Source organism: Coregonus lavaretus (assembly GCF_964263955.1).
Source record: "Coregonus lavaretus genome assembly, chromosome: 4".
In the NCBI taxonomy this organism is placed as follows: domain Eukaryota; kingdom Metazoa; phylum Chordata; class Actinopteri; order Salmoniformes; family Salmonidae; genus Coregonus; species Coregonus lavaretus.
Window position 1 is genome coordinate 79,132,806 of NC_139991.1, and position 25,363 is coordinate 79,158,168.

The 25,363-nt window shown below is 43.0% G+C and overlaps 1 protein-coding gene across 1 annotated transcript in view; it reads right to left on the bottom strand.

Moving 5' to 3' along the window:
• The window catches only part of LOC311127207 (ciliary neurotrophic factor receptor subunit alpha-like), a 271,986-nt gene that overhangs the window by 187,070 nt on the left and 59,553 nt on the right, over window positions 1-25,363 (bottom strand). The window contains exon 2 of the mRNA XM_084159001.1: window positions 11,043-11,276. Coding sequence (XP_084015127.1) covers window positions 11,043-11,276 — 234 coding nt within the window. The remainder of the gene's footprint in view (window positions 1-11,042; window positions 11,277-25,363) is intronic.

The following is a 25,363-nucleotide window of genomic DNA, read 5'->3' on the forward strand; positions in this document are numbered from 1 at the left end:
CCAAACAATCCAGAAAAACGCATGTCAAAACTGTTATAATTTGATTTGCATTTTAATGATGGAAAAAAGTATTTGACCCCCTCTCAATCAGAAAGATTTCTGGCTCCCAGGTGTCTTTTATACAGGTAACGTGCTGATATTAGGAGCGCTCTCTTAAAGGGAGTGCTCCTAATCTCAGCTTGTTTCCTGTATAAAAGACACCTGTCCACAGAAGCAATCAATCAATCAGATTCCAAACTCCACCATGGCCAAGACCAAAGTGCTCTCCGAGGATGTCAGGGACAAGATTGTAGACCTACACAAGGCTGGAATGGGCTACAAGACCATCGCCAAGCAGCTTGGTGAGAAGGTGACAACAGTTGGTGCGATTATTCGCAAATGGAAGAAACACAAAAGAACTGTCAATCTCCCTCGGCCTGGGGCTCCATGCAAGATCTCACCATCGTGGAGTTGCGATGATCATGAGAACGGTGAGGAATCAGCCCAGAACTACACAGGAGGATCTTGTCAATGATCTCAAGGCAGCTGGGACCATAGTCACCATGAAAACAATTGGTAACACACTACGCCGTGAAGGACTGAAATCCTGCAGCGCCCGCAAGGTCCCCCTGCTCAAGAAAGCACATATACAGGCCCGTCTGAAGTTTGCCAATGAACATCTGAATGATTCAGAGGAGAACTGGGTGAAATTGTTGTGGTCAGATGAGACCAAAATCGAGCTCTTGGCATCAACTCAACTCGCCGTGTTTGGAAGAGGAGGAATGCTGCCTATGACTCCAAGAACACCATCCCCACCGTCAAACATGGAGGTGGAAACATTATGCTTTGGGGTGTTTTTCTGCTAAGGGGACAGGACAACTTCATCACATCAAAGGGACGATGGACGGGGCCATGTACCGTCAAATCTTGGGTGAGAACCTCCTTCCCTCAGCCAGGGCATTGAAAATTGGTGGTGGATGGGTCTTCCAGCATGACAATGACCCAAAACACACAGCCAAGGCAACAAAGGAGTGGCTCAAGAAGAAGCACATTAAGGTCCTGGAGTGGCCTAGCCAGTCTCCAGACCGTAATCCCATAGAAAATCTGTGGAGGGAGCTGAAGGTTCGAGTTGCCAAACATCAGCCTCGAAACCTTAATGACTTGGAGAAGATCTGCAAAGAGGAGTGGGACAAAATCCCTCCTGAGATGTGTGCAAACCTGGTGGCCAACTACAAGAAACGTCTGACCTCTGTGATTGCCAACAAGGGTTTTGCCACCAAGTACTAAGTCATGTTTTGCAGAGGGGTCAAATACTTATTTCCCTCATTAAAATACAAATCAATTTATAACATTTTTGACATGTGTTTTTCTGGATTTTTTTGTTGTTATTCTGTCTCTCACTGTTCAAATAAACCTACCATTAAAATTATAGACTGATCATGTCTTTGTCAGTGGGCAAAAGTACAAAATCAGCAGGGGATCAAATACTTTTTTCCCTCACTGTAGATGGTTGTTCTTCTGGAAGGTTCTCCCATCTCCACAAAGGAACTCTACAGCTCTGTCAGAGTGACCATCGGGTTCTTGGTTACCTCCCTGACCAAGGCCCTTCTCCCCTGATTGCTCAGTTTGGCCGGGCGGCCAGCTCTAGGAAGAGTCTTAGTGGTTCCAAACTTCTGCCATTTAAGATTGATGCAGGCCACTGTGTTCTTGGGAACCTTAAATGCTGCAGACATTTTTTGGTACCTTTCCCCAGATCTGTGCCTCGACAAAATCCTTGTCTACGGACAATTCCTTCGACCTCATGGCTTGGTTTTTGCTCTGACATGCACTGTCAACTGTGGGACCTTGTATAGACAGGTGTGTGCCTTTCCAAATCATGTCCAATCAATTGAATTTACCACAGGTGGACTCCAATCAAGTTGTAGAAACAGCTCAAGGATGATCAATGGAAACAGGATACACCTGAGCTCAATTTCGAATCTCATAGCAAAGGGTCTGAATACTTACATAAATAAGGTATTTCAGTTTTAGTTTTAACATATGTGCAAAAATGTCTAAAAACCTGTTTTCTCTTAATCATTATGGGGAATTGTGTGTAGATTGCTGAAGATTTGTATTAATTAAATCCATATTAGAATAAGATTGTAACGTAACAAAATGTGGAAAAAGTTAAGGGGTCTGAATACTTTCCGAAGGCACTGTATATCAGTTAGTTTAAAGGAAGTCTGTTTACATCAGCTAGTTTAAAGGAGGCTGTTTACATCAGCTAGGTTAACCTCTACTGGATGGGGTGTCCCGAAATCGGGACAGTTGTTGCTCAATACGGATAATGTGACTACAATGACGTTGTAAACAAAAGCACAATTTCACGGACATATACATGTCTTATATGGGCAGAAAGCTTAAATTATTGTTAATCTAACTGCAGTGTCCAATTTACAGTAGGTATTACAGTGAAAAAATACCATGCTATTGTTTGAGGATAGTGCACAACAACAAAACACTTGTATCACGGCAACTGGTTTGGTACATTCACCTCTGAAGGTAAATAATGTACTTACATTCAGTAATCTTGCTCTGATTTGTCATCCTGGGGGTCCCAGAGATAAAACGTAGCGTTGTTTTGTTTGATAAATCCATTTTTATATCTTTACACGGTCCATGTTGTATACAGTGTTTCACCTGAATTCTGACTAGTTGAACTTGCAACAAAATATTTCAACGTATTATAAACGCTACCCCTTGTTTCAGCCAGTCAAGTTCTGTTTTTCTGCAATCCTCAGATACTTTAGAAGGCGACCGAACTTGATTCTGCATGACGCATTGGCTAAACAAAAGGTATTTCGCCCACCAATGATTGACTTGATTACGCACCAATGTGATGGGCGGTGTTCACTTGATTGACTGTATCTTGGTCCAATGACCACCTATCATTTTGAAACATAGCTAGCTAGATAGCCAATGAGCTGGGCTTTACATGAGTATGTGATGGTCCTTTGTGTGAGTAAAAGCGATTGTGCTGAGCTCAACAACCTACGTTGGGCAGATCAAATTGAGAGAACAAAGAGGGATTCGTATTACGCACGCACGCTCAATAAGTTCTACCAAGTTTATTGCTTTTTTAGAAAGTAGAACATGGCTAATAAAACAAGAAAAGCTCAAACAAAGACCAAGTATACAGATTTGGACGAGATTATTGCAGAAATCGATCGGTAAAGTGACATAGAAGTTTATGAGGGCTCAGTTAGTGATTACACTCTAGACGCACGCTGATTTCTTTTGGATGGGAAGACGTAACTTTGGACTGGTAAGTAAAATACTTTCTTTCTTCTCATGCTAATGCCGTTGTTTAAATGGTTGCATATTATTAATTTGAGATATTTTTATTTGATTGCTATATATATAATCACTATAATTAAATATGTTTACCAATAGTAAATAGGGCCCCGAAAACCACAGGCATATCATGTGATAGTCAACATAAAATACACGTTGGCTAGGGCTCACCGCCCTGCTAAAATAATTGATGCAGGTCTCCCCCCCTGCTAAAAGAAAGGTTCATTATAATAAGTAATAGCAAACTTGAGTTCTTACTGAATTTATTTTATCTTCTATAGTGCTAGAGACTCAGTCAACATAAAATGCACAATGGATATGCTAATACATTTTAGGTCTGTATAAATACATTGTATGTCTGTGCCCTATTTACTATTGGTAAACACATTTCATTATAGTGATTGTGTTCCCCAAACTCTATATAATACAGTATATGTTTATATCTTTATATAACTCTATATAATACAGTATATGTTTATAGATGTGTTGTTTATGTGATGTATTGATGCAGGGCTCACCCGTAATAGTATTGATGCAGGGCTCACCCGTAATAGTATTGATGCAGGGCTCACCCGTAATAGTATTGATGCAGGGCTCACCCGTAATAGTATTGATGCAGGGCTCACCCGTAATAGTATTGATGCAGGGCTCACCCGTAATAGTATTGATGCAGGGCTCACCCGTAATAGTATTGATGCTCACCCCCTGCTAAAATAAAGGTCCAATAGAATAAATAATAGTAAACTACTATCAGTTCTTACTGAATTGTTAAAATCTGCTATAGTGCTAGAGACTCTGACTCAGATGGCCTCTGGGAGGCAACACCAAAGAGACCACATTCAAGTCCTCCAGTAGAAACTGGTTCATTCAGCCGGACCCCTGCTGCTGTCTCTGGCTCCACACCCACCCCGCCCGGCCATCTAGATGTGTGAAGGTTAGTGTCTTGTGTCTCTGGCTCCACACCCACCCTGCCCGGCCATCTAGATGTGTGAAGGTTAGTGTCTTGTGTCTCTGGCTCCACACCCACCCCGCCCGGCCATCTAGATGTGTGAAGGTTAGTGTCTTATGTCTCTGGCTCCACACCCACCCCGCCCGGCCATCTAGATGTGTGAAGGTTAGTGTCTTATGTCTCTGGCTCCACACCCACCCCGCCCGGCCATCTAGATGTGTGAAGGTTAGTGTCTTATATCTCTGGCTCCACACCCACCCCGCCCGGCCATCTAGATGTGTGAAGGTTAGTGTCTTATGTCTCTGGCTCCACACCCACCCTGCCCGGCCATCTAGATGTGTGAAGGTTAGTGTCTTATGTAGGGAAGCTAATGATCCATCATGTATGACATTCCTGGGAGTGTGTAAACATGTATTTTCTATTACCATAGCATTTTTGTATGTTCTCTATAGTTATGTACTTTAAAATATATCAATTTACCAATTCGGCCACTTGGAGGCCACTTGGGTAGATTTGGGAAAAACCTGTGAGGGACACCTGGGAGACTTCATTCTAAATGTCATGTAGCTCGCTCATTCTTGAAGGTTTCAGTCTGAAACTGTGCACGTACACTGTTGACCTCTTGTTGACAACATCTACATTACTTCCTATCTGAGTCTATGGCTTTTCTTTTTCATTTCAGAAATGATGCAACAAAAATAGAAATAGAAAACATAAGTTTTTTTGTTTGTTTAACCTTTTACCAGATCTATTATGTTATGTTCTCCTACATTCATTTCACATTTCCACAAACTTCAAAGTGTTTCCTTTCAAATAGTATCAAGAATATGCACATCCTTGCTTCAGGTCCTGAGCTACAGGTAGTTAGATTTGGGTTTGTCATTTTAGGAGGAAATTGAAAAGAAGGGTCTGTTCCTTAAGAGGTTAAAGGAAGGCTGTTAATGTCAGCTAGTTTAAAGGAAGGCCGTTTATATCAGCTAGTTGAATGGAAGGCTGTTAATGTCAGCTAGTTTAAAGAAAGGCCGTTACTGTCTGCGATATTACAGCTTTTGACAGATACACTGTAGCAGAGAGGTAATTCATAACTTTATCAGACTCTGACATGAAATGAAATAAAACCGTATATCATTCAACGTTTTCTCAATGATATAAACTGTAAATGCTCATCACAAACTGTGTGTTTTTATGCATGCGTGTGTGTGTTTGAAGCTGTAGTATCATTTAAATAAACATAATTCCATTAGGTTCTGAGTAAGGTAAGAGTAGAGTAAGGTAAGAGTAGAGTAGAGTAAGTTAAGAGTAGAGTAGAGTAGAGTAGAGTAGAGTAGAGTAGAGTAGAGAAAGGTAAGAGTAGAGTAGAGTAGAGTAGAGTAGAGTAGAGTAGAGTAGAGTAGAGTAGAGTAGAGAAAGGTAAGAGTAGAGTAGAGTAGAGTAGAGTAGAGTAAGTTAAGAGTAGAGTAGAGTAGAGTAGAGTAGAGTAGAGTAGAGTAAGTTAAGAGTAGAGTAGAGTAGAGTAAGAGTAGAGTAGAGTAGAGTAGAGTAGAGTAGAGCAGAGTAGAGTAAGGTAAGAGTAGAGTAGAGTAGAGTAGAGTAGAGTAAGATAAGAGTAGAGTAAGATAAGAGTAGAGTAGAGTAGAGTAGAGTAGAGTAGAGTAAGATAAGAGTAGAGTAAGGTAAGAGTAGAGTAGAGTAGAGTAGAGTAGAGTAAGATAAGAGTAGAGTAAGGTAAGAGTAGAGTAGAGTAGAGTAGAGTAGAGTAGAGTAAGATAAGAGTAGAGTAAGATAAGAGTAGAGTAAGGTAAGAGTAGAGTAGAGTAGAGTAGAGTAGAGTAGAGTAGAGTAAGATAAGAGTAGAGTAAGGTAAGAGTAGAGTAGAGTAGAGTAGAGTAGAGTAGAGTAGAGTAGAGTAGAGTAGAGTAAGATAAGAGTAGAGTAAGGTAAGAGTAGAGTAGAGTAGAGTATAGTAGGATAAGAGTAGAGTAGAGTAGAGTAAGGTAAGAGTAGAGTAGAGTAGAGTAGAGTAGAGTAGAGTAGTGTAGTGTAGTGTAGAGTAAGAGTAGAGTAGAGTAGAGTAGAGTAGAGTAGAGTAGAGTAGAGTAAGATAAGAGTAGAGTAAGGTAAGAGTAGAGTAGAGTAGAGTAGAGTAGGATAAGAGTAGAGTAGAGTAGAGTAGAGTAAGATAAGAGTAGAGTAAGGTAAGAGTAGAGTAGAGTAGAGTAGAGTAGAGTAGTGTAGTGTAGAGTAGAGTAGAGTAGAGTAGAGTAGAGTAAGAGTAGAGTAGAGTAGAGTAGAGTAGAGTAGAGTAAGATAAGAGTAGAGTAAGGTAAGAGTAGAGTAGAGTAGAGTAGAGTAGAGTAGAGTAGAGTAGAGTAGAGTAGAGTAGAGTAGAGTAGAGTAGAGTAGAGTAGAGTAGAGTAAGGTAAGAGTAGAGTAGAGTAGAGTAGAGTAGAGTAGAGTAGTGTAGTGTAGAGTAGAGTAGAGTAAGAGTAGAGTAGAGTAGAGTAGAGTAGAGTAAGATAAGAGTAGAGTAAGGTAAGAGTAGAGTAGAGTAGAGTAGAGTAGAGTAGAGTAGAGTAAGATAGGAGTAGAGTAGAGTAGAGTAGAGTAGAGTAAGATAAGAGTAGAGTAAGGTAAGAGTAGAGTAGAGTAGAGTAGAGTAGAGTAGAGTAGAGTAGAGTAGAGTAAGAGTAGAGTAGAGTAGAGTAGAGTAAGAGTAGAGTAGAGTAGAGTAGAGTAGAGTAGAGTACAGTAGAGTAGAGTAGAGTAGAGTAAGAGTAGAGTAGGAGTAGAGTAGAGTAGAGTAGAGTAGAGTAGAGTAAGATAAGAGTAGAGTAGAGTAGAGTAGAGTAGAGTAGAGTAGAGTAAGAGTAGAGTAGAGTAGAGTAGAGTAGAGTAAGATAAGAGTAGAGTAAGGTAAGAGTAGAGTAGAGTAGAGTAGAGTAAGGTAAGGGTAGAGTAGAGTAGAGTAGAGTAGAGTAGAGTAGAGTAGAGTAGAGTAGAGTAAGAGTAGAGTAGAGGAAGAGTAGAGTAGAGTAGAGTAAGATAAGAGTAGAGTAAGAGTAGAGTAGAGTAGAGTAAGGTAAGAGTAGAGTAAGATAAGAGTAGAGTAAGGTAAGAGTAGAGTAGAGTAGAGTAGAGTAGAGTAGAGTAGTGTAGAGTAGAGTAGTGTAGAGTAGAGTAAGATAAGAGTAGAGTAAGGTAAGAGTAGAGTAGAGTAGAGTAGAGTAGAGTAGAGTAAGATAAGAGTAGAGTAAGAGTAGAGTAGAGTAGAGTAGAGTAGAGTAGAGTAGAGTAGAGTAGAGTAGAGTAGAGTAAGAGTAGAGTAGGAGTAGAGTAGAGTAGAGTAGAGTAGAGTAGAGTAAGATAAGAGTAGAGTAGAGTAGAGTAGAGTAGAGTAGAGTAGAGTAAGAGTAGAGTAGAGTAGAGTAGAGTAGAGTAAGATAAGAGTAGAGTAAGGTAAGAGTAGAGTAGAGTAGAGTAGAGTAAGGTAAGGGTAGAGTAGAGTAGAGTAGAGTAGAGTAGAGTAGAGTAGAGTAGAGTAGAGTAAGAGTAGAGTAGAGGAAGAGTAGAGTAGAGTAGAGTAAGATAAGAGTAGAGTAAGAGTAGAGTAGAGTAGAGTAAGGTAAGAGTAGAGTAAGATAAGAGTAGAGTAAGGTAAGAGTAGAGTAGAGTAGAGTAGAGTAGAGTAGAGTAAGATAAGAGTAGAGTAGAGTAAGACAAGAGTAGAGTAAGGTAAGAGTAGAGTAGAGTAGAGTAGAGTAGAGTAGAGTAAGGTAAGGGTAGAGTAGAGTAGAGTAGAGTAGAGTAGAGTAGAGTAGAGTAGAGTAAGAGTAGAGTAGAGTAGAGTAGAGTAGAGTAAGAGTAGAGTAGAGTAAGAGTAGAGTAGAGTAGAGTAGAGTAGAGTAGAGTAGAGTAGAGTAAGAGTAGAGTAGAGTAGAGTAGAGTAGAGTAGAGTAGAGTAGAGTAGAGTAGAGTAGAGTAGAGTAAGATAAGAGTAGAGTAGAGTAGAGTAGAGTAGAGTAGAGTAGAGTAGAGTAGAGTAGAGTAGAGTAGAGTAGAGTAGAGTAGAGTAAGATTAGAGTAGAGTAGAGTAGAGTAGAGTAGAGTAGAGTAGAGTAGAGTAGAGTAGAGTAGAGTAGAGTAGAGTAGAGTAGAGTAGAGAAAGGTAAGAGTAGAGAAAGGTAAGAGTAGAGTAAGGTAAGAGTAGAGAAAGGTAAGAAGTAGGTAGGAGTAGAGAAAGGTAAGAGTAGAGAAAGGTAAGAGCAGAGAAAGGTAAGAGCAGAGTAGAGTAAGGTAAGAGTAGAGAAAGGTAAGAGCAGAGAAAGGTAAGAGCAGAGTAGAGTAAGGTAAGAGTAGAGAAAGGTACGAGCATTTGGACATAGATGCCTTCAGGATCACAGATACACAGACGACGTCCCAAATGGCACCATATTCCCTTTATAGTGCACCACTTTTGACCCTGTGAACAGATTTGGTAACTCATGTTTTTATGCTTCAACAGTGAAGTTAGGTGAGTCAGAAGCGTGTGTAGTAGAGCTTTGGAAACACAAAGGGAGTAATGAAGTGAACTATGGGACTTTCATCCTTAAGAGTCTGACGCACTCCTGAGTAAATCTAAGTAACATATTTTAAAAATTCCCATCAGAATCTGTCACTTTATGCAGTTTAATCCACCACATCCGCCTATGTTCAGGGAGAGGCATGATCTACAGTATTTCATGTTCAGGGAGAGGCGTGATCTACAGTATTTCATGTTCAGGGAGAGGCGTGATCTACAGTATTTCATGTTCAGGGAGAGGCGTGATCTACAGTATTTCATGTTCAGGGAGAGGCGTGATCTACAGTATTTCATGTTCAGGGAGAGGCGTGATCTACAGTATTTCATGTTCAGGGAGAGGCGTGATCTACAGTATTTCATGTTCAGGGAGAGGCGTGATCTACAGTATTTCATGTTCAGGGAGAGGCGTGATCTACAGTATTTCATGTTCAGGGAGAGGCGTGATCTACAGTATTTCATGTTCAGGGAGAGGCGTGATCTACAGTATTTCATGTTCAGGGAGAGGCGTGATCTACAGTATTTCATGTTCAGGGAGAGGCGTGATCTACAGTATTTCATGTTCAGGGAGAGGCGTGATCTACAGTATTTCATGTTCAGGGAGAGGCGTGATCTACAGTATTTCATGTTCAGGGAGAGGCGTGATCTACAGTATTTCGTGTTCAGGGAGAGGCGTGATCTACAGTATTTCATGTTCAGGGAGAGGCGTGATCTACAGTATTTCATGTTCAGGGAGAGGCGTGATCTACAGTATTTCATGTTCAGGGAGAGGCGTGATCTACAGTATTTCATGTTCAGGGAGAGGCGTGATCTACAGTATTTCATGTTCAGGGAGAGGCGTGATCTACAGTATTTCATGTTCAGGGAGAGGCGTGATCTACAGTATTTCATGTTCAGGGAGAGGCGTGATCTACAGTATTTCATGTTCAGGGAGAGGCGTGATCTACAGTATTTCATGTTCAGGGAGAGGCGTGATCTACAGTATTTCATGTTCAGAGAGATGATCTACAGTATTTCATGTTCAGGGAGAGGATCTACAGTATTTCATGTTCAGGGAAAGGCATGATCTATTTCTATCAAATAAGCCTACTTTAAATCTCAGCTTTTAACGAGATCTTCTGAACCATTCAATTAATAAATATATTGTCCATTTGATTTATTGATTTATTTATTTGTGAGAATTAGAGAACAACATGCATTTAGTCTTGCCCACATTAATTACAAGTTTTAAATAAACCAGGGTCTTTTGTAAGGCAACAAAGTCAGATTGCAGCTTTAACAGTGCCTTGTCGACAGACTAAAACGCTCTACAGATCCACACCAACTGGTCACCAGGAGAGGAGATAGTTAACAACGCTGCAATGCTAGGGATGCACCCTATTCCCTACAGAGTGCATCCTATGGGCCCTCAGCATCACTCCTTTTGGGCCCTGGTCAAAAGTAGTGCACTATATAAGAAATAGGGTGCCACTTGTAATGCAGGGAGGAAGGGAGGGGGGGAGGGAGGGAGGGAGGGAGGGGGGGAATGTGAGGGGAGGGAGGGGGGGAGGGGGAATGGAAGAGAAGGAGGATGAATGGGAGGGAGGGGGAAAGGGAGGGAGGGAGGGAGGGAGGGAGGGAGGGAGGGAGGGAGGGAGGGAGGGAGGGAGGGAGGGAGGGAGGGAGGGAGGGAGGGAGGGAGGGAGGGGGAATGGGAGGGGAGGGAGGGAGGGAGGGAGGGAGGGGGAATGGGAGGGAGGGAGGGAGGGAGGGAGGGAGGGAGGGAGGGAGGGAGGGGGAATGGGGGAGTCAGAATATTATATCTACTGTTATTAATGAGGGTCTGAAAATACACAGCTGGGTGCGTCCAAACAATCTGTTCCGGTGTGAGATAGCACCAGACTGCTGTGTGTGTGTGTGTGTGTGTGTGAGAGCGTGTGTGTGTGAGTGTGTGTGTGTGTGTGTGTGTGTGTGTGCCTGTGCATGCGTGTGTGTGTGTGTGTGTGCCTGTTAATGCGTGTGTGTGAGCGTCAGGATGCCTGGTCATAGAGTAGACAGATAAACACAGACCAACCACACGTCAAATTGGAGATCAGAGAGATAGTGACGCAAGCAGAGAGAACATCTCTAACTCATTAGAGCAGATCGACAGAGAGAGACTGAGAAAGGGGAGAATTATATTTACTAGAACTCACTGCCGGGGGGGGGGGGGGGGGGAGGAAGATGATGATCATTAGATCTTACTTCCGATGCGTAGGTTGATCTGGTCCCGTCGTTCTCCGTTGGGGTTCTGGAAGCAGCTGTAGAGTCCGTTGTTTGAGAGGTCCACCTCCATCAGTATGAGCCTAGACCCCTCCTCCCGGTGGCGTGCCGTCACGTCCGTCCCGTTCACCTTCCACGTCACGCTGGCCTCGCTGTCCAGAGAGCCACACTTCATGGTCACGTCCCCTCCCATATTTTCATACTGACTACTGGCTCCTAGAGGAGAGAGGAGCAGGACACTGTTACTACACAGATACTACACGGATACTACACGGATACTACACGGATACTACGTGGATACTACGTGGATACTACACGGATACTACGCGGATACTACACGGATACTACACGCATACTACATGGATACTACACGGATACTACACGGATACTACACGGATACTACACGGATACTACGCGGATACTACGCGGATACTATAATGTTACTATACTGTTACTACAAAGATAACATATTGTTACAATACAGTTATTACACTGTTACTACACTGTTACTACAATGTTACTAAACGGATACTATATTGATGATATACTATTACTATGGTGTTACTACACCTTTACCACAATATTACCACACTGTTACTACACTGTTACTACACTGTATATACTGTTGCTATAATGTTACTCCACTGTCAATATAATGTTACTACAATGTCACTATATGGTTACTACGTTGTTACTACACCCCTGCACTTTTGTGACACTTACTATACTGTTACTACGCTGTTACTACACGGTTACTACACGGTTACTATACTGTTACTACGCTGTTACTACACGGTTACTACACGGTTACTATACTGTTACTACGCTGTTACTACACGGTTACTACACAGTTACTATACTGTTACTACGCTGTTACTACACGGTTACTACACGGTTACTACACTGTTACTACGCTTTTACTACACGGTTACTACACGGTTACTATACTGTTACTACGCTGTTACTACAAGGTTACTACATGGTTACTATACTGTTACTACACGGTTACTATACTGTTACTACGCTGTTACTACACGGTTACTACACGGTTACTATACTGTTACTACGCTGTTACTACACTGTCAGCTTGTTGCGGGTGAACTTGGAGCACAGTGCTGTAGCGGTTGGACAGAGGAGATGTCAACAGAGAGGGCTTCATCCTGAGCCCCATACTACAAATGTGTGTGTGAAGTGAAGCATGGTGGAAGCATGGTGGTGGCAGCATCATGCTGTGGGGATGTTTTTCATCGGCAGGGACTGGGAAACTGGTCAGAATTGAAGGAATGATGTATGGCGCTATATACAGGGAAATTATTGAGGGAAACCTGTTTCAGTCTTCCAGAGATTTGAGACTGGGACGGAGGTTCACCTTCCAGCAGGACAATGACCCTAAGCATACTGCTAAAGCAACACTCGAGTGGTTTAAGGGGAAATATTTAAATGTCTTGGAATGGCCTAGTCAAAGCCCAGACCTCATTCCAATTGAGAATCTGTGGTAGTCCCGTGTAGCTCAGTTGGTAGAGCATGGTGTTTGCAACGCCAGGGTTGTGGGTTCGATTCCCACGGGGGGGCCTGTATGAAGAAAAAAAAAATCTACACTCACTAACTGTAAATTGCTCTGGATAAGAGCGTCTGCTAAATGACTAAAATGTAAATGTATGACTTAACGATTGCTGTACACCAGCGGAACCCATCCAACTTGAAGGAGCTGGAGCAGTTTTCCTTGAAGTATGGGCAAAAATACCAGTGGCTAGATTTGCCAAGCTTATAGAGACATACCCCAAGAGACTTGCAGCTGTAATTGCTGCAAAAGGTGGCTCTACAAAGTACTGACTTTAGGGGGGTGAATAGTTATGCACGCTCAAGTTTTCTGTTTTTTTGTCTTATTTCTTGTTTGTTTCACAAGAAAAATATTTTGCATCTTCAAAGTGGTAGGCATGTTGTATAAATCAAATGATACAACCCCCCCAAAATCCATTTTATTTCCAGGTTGTAAGGTAACAAAATAGGAAAAATACCAAGGAGGGTGAATACTTTCGCAAGCCACTGTATATGCCAATTACATGATGGTCCGACCGCATTCTCTCCCCTATCAACACTCTTTTAACTTTTGGTGCCAACGAGAATGACATAAGAAATAGGTCAAGACGACTAGCTTGATTGAGTCTCCGCCATGTACAGTGAGGGAAAAAAGTATTTGATCCCCTGCTGATTTTGTACGTTTGCCCACTGACAAAGACATGATCAGTCTATAATTTTAATGGTAGGTTTATTTGAACAGTGAGAGACAGAATAACAACAACAAAAATCCAGAAAAACACATGTCAAAAATGTTATAAATTGATTTGCATTTTAATGAGGGAAATAAGTATTTGACCCCTCTGCAAAACATGACTTAGTACTTGGTGGCAAAACCCTTGTTGGCAATCACAGAGGTCAGACGTTTCTTGTAGTTGGCCACCAGGTTTGCACACATCTCAGGAGGGATTTTGTCCCACTCCTCTTTGCAGATCTTCTCCAAGTCATTAAGGTTTCAAGGCTGACATTTGGCAACTCGAACCTTCAGCTCCCTCCACAGATTTTCTATGGGATTAAGGTCTGGAGACTGGCTAGGCCACTCCAGGACCTTAATGTGCTTCTTCTTGAGCCACTCCTTTGTTGCCTTGGCCATGTGTTTTGGGTCATTGTCATGCTGGAATACCCATCCACGACCCATTTTCAATGCCCTGGCTGAGGGAAGGAGGTTCTCACCCAAGATTTGACGGTACATGGCCCCGTCCATCGTCCCTTTGATGCGGTGAAGTTGTCCTGTCCCCTTAGCAGAAAAACACCCCCAAAGCATAATGTTTCCACCTCCATGTTTGATGGTGGGGATGGTGTTCTTGGAGTCATAGGCAGCATTCCTCCTCCTCCAAACACGGCGAGTTGAGTTGATGCCAAAGAGCTCGATTTTGGTCTCATCTGACCACAACACTTTCACCCAGTTCTCCTCTGAATCATTCAGATGTTCATTGGCAAACTTCAGACGGGCCTGTATATGTGCTTTCTTGAGCAGGGGGACCTTGCGGGCGCTGCAGGATTTCAGTCCTTCACGGCGTAGTGTGTTACCAATTGTTTTCTTGGTGACTATGGCCCAGATGACTTGAGATCATTGACAAGATCCTCCCGTGTAGTTCTGGGCTGATTCCTCACCATTCTCATGATCATTGCAACTCCATGAGGTGAGATCTTGCATGGAGCCCCAGGCCGAGGGAGATTGACAGTTATTTTGTGTTTCTTCCATTTGCGAATTAATCACACCAACTGTTGTCACCTTCTCACCAAGCTGCTTGGCGATGGTCTTGTAGCCCATTCCAGCCTTGTGTAGGTCTACAATCTTGTCCCTGACATCCTTGGAGAGCTCTTTGGTCTTGGCCATCGTGGAGAGTTTGGAATCTGATTGATTGATTGCTTCTGTGGACAAGTGTCTTTTATACAGGTAACAAACTGAGATTATGAGCACTCCCTTTAAGAGTGTGCTCCTAATCTCAGCTCGTTACCTGTATAAAAGACACCTGGGAGCCAGAAATATTTCTGATTGAGAGGGGGTCAAATACTTATTTCCCTTATTAAAATGCAAATCAATTTATAACATTTTTGACGTGTTTTTCTGGATTTTTTTGTTGTTGTTATTCTGTCTCTCACTGTTCAAATAAACCTACCATTAAAATTATAGACTGATCATTTCTTTGTCAGTGGGCAAACGTACAAAATCAGCAGGGGATCAAATACTTTCTTCCCTCACTGTATATCTCAATGGGTCAGAACATTTAAGCCTCCATATATCCACTAGTTCTAATGTATCGATGACATTCATGATTTCCTTAAGAGCATGAGGGTGATAGTTTGTAGTGTGATTTCCTTTACGGTCCATTGAGCTATTTAAAACAGTATTATAATCTCCCACCATAATAATAGAGTCTTGTATTGCTTGCAGGGTTGATCATTTATTATATATATTGTCAAAGAAGTGTGGATCATCATTATTTGGTCCGTAAAGGTTAATGAGCCAAATCAGTTTATGGTCCAATAACATGTTTAAAGTAATCCATCTACCTTGCGGATCTGTTTGGACAATTTGCACATTCGGATCGAAATTACTGTTAATTAATATCATGACCCCTTTTGAGTTTCTTTGCCCATGGGAGAAGTATATTTCGCCCCCCCCCCCATTCCTTTTTTTATACGCAACTTCATCTAGAATTGTTGAATGAGTTTCCTGTAAACAATAGATATTATATTCCTTCGAAAACAGCACACAGTGCCACCCACAAAACAGAAGCAGGACAACCGCCAAAAGCATTTCCAATGCTCTCACCTCAATATATATATATAGCTATTTAAAAATATATATCTATTCAAATATCTTGCATATCTTAATTCCCATCATTGTCAATTAATATGCATAATAATGTCAGCAGTTCATTCTTTGCCTGGAGCTGAAGTGCAGTGGGTTCTTTTCTCTACCTGGAGCTGAAGTGTTGTGGTCATTCTCTTTCTGGAGCTGAAGTGTTGTTGGTTCCATTCCCTGCCTGGAGCTGAAGTGTTGTTGGTTCTATTCCCTGCCTGGAGCTGAAGTGTTGTTGGTTCTATTCCCTGCCTGGAGCTGAAGTGTTGTTGGTTCTATTCCATGCCTGGAGCTGAAGTGTTGTTGGTTCTATTCCCTGCCTGGAGCTGAAGTGTTGTTGGTTCTATTCCCTGCCTGGAGCTGAAGTGTTGTTGGTTCCATTCCCTGCCTGGAGCTGAAGTGTTGTGGTTTATGGTCCAATAACATGTTTAAAGTAATCCATCTACCTTGCGGATCTGTTTGGACAATTTGCACATTCGGATCGAAATTACTGTTAATTAATATCATCACCCCTTTTTAGTTTCTTTGCCCATGGGGGAAGTATATTTCGCCCCCCAAGTCCTTTTTCCACACAACTTCATCTAGAATTGTTGAATGAGTTTCCTGTAAACAATATATATTATATTCCTTCTCTTTGAGCCAGGTAAATATTATTCTCTTTTCTTATTATCTGCTAAGCCATTACAATTATAACTGGCTATACTTATTTCACCATTTACCATGATGATATACAAGTTTCAAATCTATTTATCATAACAGTGGGGAAAAAAGTATTTAGTCAGCCACCAATTGTGCAAGTTCTCCCACTTAAAAAGATGAGAGAGGCCTGTAATTTTCATCATAGGTACACGTCAACTATGACAGACAAATTGAGAATTTTCTTTCAAGAAAATCACATTGTAGGACTTTTTAATGAATTTATTTGCAAATTATGGTGGAAAATAAGTATTTGGTCACCTACAAACAAGCAAGATTTCTGGCTCTCACAGACCTGTAACTTCTTCTTTAAGAGGCTCCTCTGTCCTCCACTCATTACCTGTATTGATGGCAGCTGTTTGAACTTGTTATCAGTATAAAAGACACCTGTCCACAACCTCAAACAGTCACACTCCAAACTCCACTATGGCCAAGACCAAAGAGCTGTCAAAGGACACCAAAAACAAAATTGTAGACCTGCACCAGGCTGGGAAGACTGAATCTGCAATAGGTAAGCAGCTTGGCTTGAAGAAATCAACTGTGGGAGCAATTATTAGGAAATGGAAGACATACAAGACCACTGATAATCTCCCTCGATCTGGGGCTCCACGCAAGATCTCACCCCGTGGGGTCAAAATGATCACAAGAACGGTGAGCAAAAATCCCAGAACCACACAGGGGGACCTAGTGAATGACCCGCAGAGAGCTGGGACCAAAGTAACAAAGCCTACCATCAGTAACACACTACGCCGCCAGGGACTCAAATCCTGCAGTGCCAGACGTGTCCCCCTGCTTAAGCCAGTACATGTCCAGGCCCGTCTGAAGTTTGCTAGAGTGCATTTGGATGATCCAGAAGAGGATTGGGAGAATGTCATATGGTCAGATGAAACCAAAACTCAACTCGTCGTGTTTGGAGGACAAAGAATGCTGAGTTGCATCCAAAGAACACCATACCTACTGTGAAGCATGGGGGTGGAAACATCATGCTTTGGGGCTGTTTTTCTGCAAAGGGACCAGGACGACTGATCCGTGTAAAGGAAAGAATGAATGGGGCCATGTATCATGAGATTTTGAGTGAAAACCTCCTTCCATCAGCAAGGGCATTGAAGATGAAACGTGGCTGGGTCTTTCAGCATGACAATGATCCCAAACACACCGCCCGGGCAACGAAGGAGTGGCTCGTAAGAAGCATTTCAAGGTCCTGGAGTGGCCTAGCCAGTCTCCAGATATCAACCCCATAGAAAATCTTTGGAGGGAGTTGAAAGTCCATGTTGCCCAGCGACAGCCCCAAAACATCACTGCTCTAGAGGAAATCTGCATGGAGGAATGGGCCAAAATACCAGCAACAGTGTGTGAAAACCTTGTGAAGACTTACAGAAAAAGTTTGACCTGTGTCATTGCCAACAAAGGGTATATAACAAAGTATTGAGAAACATTTGTTATTGACCAAATACTTATATTCCACCGTAATTTGCAAATAAATTCATAAAAAATCCTACAATGTGATTTTCTGGAAATTTTTTTCTCATTTTGTCTGTCATAGTTGACGTGTACCTATGATGAAAATTACAGGCCTCTCTCATCTTTTTAAGTGGGAGAACTTGCACAATTGGTGGTTGACTAAATACTTTTTTCCCCACTGTATATATGTTTGTAAATGTACCATTAAAAAGTACCATAGTGATTGAGTGTCCATATAGCTGTACCATGATATTTGCATTTATGCTAAGTAACCCTCCAATCAGGAAGAGAAGCTTCCGGTAGACAAGATGGCGTATTGAATACACAGCGGTACAATCACCTCAAGATAAAAACATAACATTCAATATCAGTAAGTTAAACTAAATATTAGCACTTCATATATCCGTGGGTAATAACATTCAATCTGGATAATAACATAAACCAAATCATAAGGCTAGAGAAATGTATCGACAAATATTACAACAACTCGCAACACCCAAACATTACAGGAGGATAAACGAGGAGAATCAATCTCCAGGAGAAAATGCGACTCCTCGACTGATACAGATGATTTATGCTTTTCACCACTGGGTCTGGTAAGTGTGGAAAGCGATCTGTTGAAGTCGAAGTCGATAAATGACAAACTGGGCGTACTAGAGTTGGTCAGTAATGATGTAAAAAAGTTGAAGGCGAGTCTTGAAATGAGTGACGGAAAAGCTACGATAATGGAGAGCGATACAAAAAAAACTAAAAGGGACAGTCACTAGGATGGAAACGGACGTTAAGGAACTTAAAGAGGAGAACAACTTTCTGAGAGAAGCCTTACTATACAGACTAGATCGATGAGAGAATATCTAGGACTTACGGGTATCCAGGAAAAAGCAGGAGAGATTACAGAAAATTGTGAAGGACTTCTTTCTTACAGCGCTTCAAATCCCACTGGAGGCTGTCGATAAAATCCAACTCGAACGTGTACACCGTTTCGGACAAAGAGGACAGAGATATGAGCGTCCAATCGTTGCCAAATTAGTTTTTTTTTAAGGATAAAGTAATGGTTAAAAGCCTATGTAAAAGACTTGCTGGCACGAAAATAGGCATGAATGATCAGTTCCAGAGGGAGATTGCAGAAAGGTGCAAAGTTCTGTACCCAATCTTCAAGGAAAATTGATTAAAAGGGAAACGTGTTGCTCTCGTTGTCCATAAACTGTATATTGACAACGAAATGTTCCGCGACACAAAGACTACTCCATGGCTATTCTGAAAGTTCTAATAGAGGAGTCGAATAATGGAACACCCAATCCTAGCCATGGTAGGGATTGTCATAATAAAGCACATTTATAGTAGGTATAGTATTTTATAAAGGGATAAGACGGTATTACAAGAAAAGATAACAAGAAAAATAATACATCTTCAAATATAACTAATTAGAACACAAGTACTCAATCAACATAGTGGAGATAAAAACATAGCGAACAGAAGACATAGAAGGCACAGTATGGGGGTATGTGGGGATGGGGGTATGGGGGGGATGGGGGGGATGGGGGTATGGGGGGATGGGGGGATGGGGGATGGGGGTATGGGGGTATGGGGGGATGGGGGGATGGGGGTATGGGGGGGATGGGGGTATGGGGGGATGGGGGTATGGGGGGATGGGGGGATGGGGGGATGGGGGTATGGGGGGATGGGGGGATGGGGGGGATGGGGGTATGGGGGGATGGGGGGGATTGGGGTATGGGGGATGGGGGTATGGGGGTATGGGGGTATGGGGGGGATGGGGGGGATGGGGGTATGGGGGGATGGGGGGGATGGGGGTATGGGGGGATGGGGGGGATGGGGGTATGGGGGGGATGGGGGGATGGGGGTATGGGGGGGATGGGGGGGATGGGGGTATGGGGGGATGGGGGGATGGGGGTATGGGGGGATGGGGGGATGGGGGGGATGGGGGGGATTGGGGTATTGGGGGATGGGGGGATGGGGGTATGGGGGGATGGGGGGATGGGGGTATGGGGGATGGGGGGATGGGGGGGACGGGGGGGACGGGGGGATGGGGGATGGGGGGATGGGGGTATGGGGGTTAGGGGGGATGGGGGGATGGAGGGATGGGGTTATGGGGGTATGGGGGGATGGGGGTATGGGGGTTAGGGGGGATGGGGGGATGGAGGTATGGGGTTATGGGGGTATGGGGGGATGGGGGTATGGGGGTTAGGGGGGATGGGGGGATGGAGGTATGGGGGGATGGGGGGATGGGGGTTAGGGGGGATGGGGGGATGGAGGTATGGGGGATGGGGGGATGGGGGGATGGGGGGATGAATCGTGATGGAAGGTGTGGTGTGCGTTTTTGCATTACTTTACATTTTTGTCAAGCAATTATTATTTTAGCAAACAAGTATTGTGGTTCATCCTATATTCTCCCTAACATCCTTACCCCCTTGCAACAGATGTGGGATACACACACTCAACCCCTTTCCTCCACAATCAACCATAAGCTCAGATGCTCAGCGGTTGTTACATCCCAGAGCCCAACTCAAGAAAGGACCTGATTTACGAATGCATATACAGTTACAGCTGTTTCAGAAAGCATGCAAGATTGAGCAAAAATTGACAGAAATTTGAGATTTGATTAACCAATGTCAAGTCCTAGGTTATGGAGATCAGATCCACCCCCTTCCCTCGAAACACACACACGCTGGTCCCCCGTTGTAACCATTTTCCCAAGTATCTCCGTGCAGTCAGACCTTTGATTATTTTGTGCCACCTGGGCCACAATAATAAACCCCCTCTCTGATTGTCCGAGTGTGACCCCCTCCCCATGGGTTACTGCAGCCAGTGTTGCCAGCACTGCCACTACCTGGGTGGGGGTACCCCCCCGGAATCCCCACCGGCTAGGTACAAGGTCGTCAAGGTTCTCATTAGCAGTCAATATGTTGATAGTAATTCGGGAGCACGGTTCTCAAATTACTTTTGTTAAAGTCCCCCAAGACACGCTTTCTCCAGTTTGTTCAGAGTACAATGATGTGGTCCTCTGTAGCTCAGCTGGTAGAGCACGGCGCTTGTAACGCCAAGGTAGTGGGTTCGATCCCCTGGACCACCCATACACAAAAAAAAAAAATGTATGCACGCATGACTGTAAGTCGCTTTGGATAAAAGCGTCTGCTAAATGGCATATTATTATTATATGATATATTTTATTTTTATTTTAGTCATTTAGCAGACGCTCTTATCCAGAGCGACTTACAGTTAATGATCCATTAGAGCATTTTTGGTGTCGGCTTGGGGCGGGATGTACACAGCCATGGCAATAATCTGTGTACGGTATAGTAACACATCAACATCAAGCTGTGGATAAGTGACATATCAACATCAAGCTGTGGATAAGTAACACATTGAGTAACAGACACCAACCTGAAGGTATTCCAGTGACAGACACTATACTGAAGGTATTCCAGTGACAGACACCAACCTGAAGGTATTCCAGTGACAGACACCAACCTGAAGGTATTCCAGTGACAGACACTATACTGAAGGTATTCCAGTGACAGACACCAACCTGAAGGTAGTCCAGTGACAGACACCAACCTGAAGGTATTCCAGTGACAGACACCAAACTGAAGGTATTCCAGTGACAGACACCAACCTGAAGGTATTCCAGTGACAGACACCAAACTGAAGGTATTCCAGTGACAGACACCAAACTGAAGGTATTCCAGTGACAGACACCAAACTGAAGGTATTCCAGTGACAGACACCAAACTGAAGGTATTCCAGTGACAGACACCAAACTGAAGGTATTCCAGTGACAGACACCAAACTGAAGGTATTCCAGTGACAGTTCTAATCCAGTTCAGAGATGTACCATGAAATTAGATTCTGGTTCCGGAGTGTCATGACATTCCAACACACTATAATACAATATATCTACCTACGCACTGTGTGCTTGACATCCCACAACTCATCATGGCAAATGTTTAAGTATGTGTGTCAGATCCTTATGCCTTTAAACACGCTCCCCTTTAATCTAAAATAACAATCCTGCCAAATAAATAAGTAGCTCAAATTGATTATAAAATGTGTTTTTAAGATCAGATGTCAGTACTGTGCTGCAGTACATCTGCAGTATCGCTCTGGAAACCAGTTTAATGTACAGTGATGTACTGAGCTGTGTATATGAAAGACAGGAACATCCTTCCATATTTCATATCTCCTCTCTTCCTCTCGTCTAAAAACATCTTTAGCATTAAGTAATCACTTAGCCCGTCTCATCCAGTGGGTCCTGCTGAGAAGGAGGACAGATCATAATAATGTATGTAAAGGAGCCCATGTGTTTGATGTATTTGATAACATTCCACATATTCTGTTCCAGCCATTACCATGAGCCTGTCCTCCCCAATTAAGGTGCTACCAACCACCTGTGGTCTAATCCCTCCATCTCATCCCTTGTTTCCTGTGAGGAGGACAGGTTAACAGGTTCTCTCTCCTTCTCTCTTCTCTCCCTCCCCCCTTCTCTCTCTCTCTCAACAGCTGCAAAGCACAAACTTCCTCCTCTCCTTCCTCTCTCCTCCTTCTCTCTGTCTCTCCCTCCTCTTTCCTCCTCCCCTTCCTCTTCTCCCTTATTTTTGGGCTGAGCCACATGAGGGATGCTGCAGATTATATTCAACCAAACACACAAACCCTTTCAGTGGGGGCAGAATAACACAGTGAAAGAATTCCCCCGCCCTGTCCCCAACCCCAGTCCCGATGCACTGTAAAGGATCCAGGCAGTACAGAAACACAGGGGTCCATGGCTCCATGCAACTAGGGATGGGATGGGAAGGGAAACCAGTCCGACATGATGAAGATATTAAGGGGGGAAAGCTTTAATCGATGCTTCGCATTTAGGAGTGAGTTGGTTAGGTTCATATAGCCATCAGCTATCTACTTATCTGTGGGAGTGGGCTAGAAGCTCCAGGGAGGGGTGCACCCACATGGAAGAGCTACACTTTTATGAGCCGAGCAGGGATGTGGGGATCTGCAGCTCAGCTCAGCTCTGTCTGGGAAACACTCACATAAGGTTCTGGGTTCTGGGGCGTCGGGGGGTTAGCTTTAGGAGGGGTTCTGGGGCGTTGGGGGGTCAGCTTTAGGAGGGGTTCTGGGGCGTCGGGGGGTCAGCTTTTGGAGGGGTTCTGGGGCGTCGGGGGGTTAGCTTTAGGAGGGGTTCTGGGGCGTCGGGGGGTTAGCTTTGGGAGGGGTTCTGGGGCGTCGGGGGGTTAGCTTTAGGAGGGGTTCTGGGGCGTCGGGGGGTCAGCTTTAGGAGGGGTTCTGGGGCGTCGGGGGGTCAGCTTTAGGAGGGGTTCTGGGGCGTCGGGGGGTTAGCTTTAGGAGGGGTTCTGGGGCGTCGGGGGGTCAGCTTTAGGAGGGGTTCTGGGGCGTCGGGGGGTTAGCTTTAGGAGGGGAGGGGAAGAGAGGAGGGGGGTTAGGAGGGGAGGACAACTGGAGTTCATGAACTAGATCAGGAACATCTGTCCGTAGTAGAACAACGTCAGCATCAGTAACCAAACCCTTAAGCCTATCTGAGATGTCTCTCCTCTCTAAAATGGTTCCTAACTGGACTCCAACACAACATCATTCCTAACACTAACCCCATACGTCATTGAGATGTCTCTCCTCTGTAACATGGTTCCTAACTGGACTCCACAACAACATCATTCCTAACACTAACCCCATACGTCATTGAGATGTCTCTCCTCTGTAACAGACGGTATTTCCTCCTCTTATTCACTGAGCTGCTGCAGTTCTCCCTTTTAGTCAGTTCATTCCATGTTGTACAATATGTCAGACTCAACTTCTCTTCCTGATGCTTTTGTTTCTTCTTCAGGCCGTGATGACTATCATGCTGACCACCGTGATGACTATTGTGATGACCAACATGATGACTATCATGATGACCACCGTGATGACTATTGTGATGACCACTGTGATGACTATCATGATGACCACCGTGATGACTATTGTGATGACCACTGTGATGACTATCATGATGACCACCGTGATGACTATCATGATGACCACATGATGACTATCATGATGACCACCGCGATGACTATCATGATGACCACCGTGATGACTATTGTGATTACCACCGTGATGACTATCATTATGACCAAAGTGATGACTATCATGATGACCACCGTGATGACTATTGTGATGACTACCATGATGACTACTGTGATGACTACTGTGCTGAATACCATGATGACCACCGTGATAACTATTGTGATGACTACCATGATGACTAATGTGGTGACTTACATGATGACTACCGTGATGACCACCGTGATGACTACTGTGATGACTAACGTGATGACTACCGTGATGACTAACGTGATGACTACTGTGATAACTTACATGATGACTACCGTGATGACTATTGTTATGGCTACCATGATGGCTAGCATGATGACCACTGCGATGACTATTGTGATGACTACTGTGATAACTTACATGATGACTACTGTGATGACTGTCATGATGATCACCGTGACTGCTACCTTGATGACTACCATGATGATTTCTGTGATGACTATCATGATGACCACTGTGATGACAACCGTGATGACTATCATGATGACCACCGTGATGACTATCACGATGACCCCCTTGATGACTATCATGATGACCGCCATGATGACTACCGTAATGACTATCATGATAACTATCATTATGGCTATCATGATGACCACCATTAGGACTATTGCGATTACTATAATTAAAACTTCTGTGATGACTACCGTGATGACTACCACGATGACTAACATGATGACTATTGTGATGACTATCATTATCACTACTGTGATGAATACTGTGATGCTACCGTGATGACTTTATTTATTTTTTTTAAAAAAAAATTTAATTTTTTTTTTCGGGGGGATGGATCAGCTTAATATTGCAGATAGATTGTATCTTCTATCAATGTAATTGTCTGCATCACTTCCAATCCCCCATGTTTTTTTTATTTTTTATATATATATATATTCCCCTTTATTACTTTTCAACCCCACCATCCTTTCCCTACTTGGAGTAAATTAGTGAACAACAACGCCCAGGCCTCTACTTCCGGTCTATACTTACTATCTACACCTTATGGACAGAGTTAATTTTACAATAATTCTATATCTATATATATATATATATATATATACATACACACATATATATATATATATATATATATATATATATATATATATATATATATATATATATATATATATATATACATATTTATTTATTTTTTTGCTCCTGAACTTCTTCTACTCTCAACCTCTCCGATCATTTTCATGATGTCCATCCGGTTTGCTTCTAAATGCCATATCTTTCTAACTGTGCTCTTTCCCAAAAGCTCCCAACATACAACCTATATACTTATTATGGACACAGTATGCTTACATTATTAGCTATCTTTGTTATTATTTGTTGTTATTTGTTATTAGTCCCATCCTTCAACTCTATTCAATACCTCCCATCTATCTCTTAACACCATCCATATAGGATTTCTATTTGCCATATATATTTCAACCATACTGTGATGTTTTACAAAAGTTCTGAACCTTTCTATTCTCATTGCTTCTACAGATTGTGAATTAAAAATAAACATTTTTGCTAAAAGTATTATTATATTATTGATTGATTGACTATGACTTTTCAGATCACCCAGTAATGCTATCTGCAAGGTTAGTTCCAGGTAAATATTGCAATCCTTTAGCCATTCCTGGACCTGTGTCCA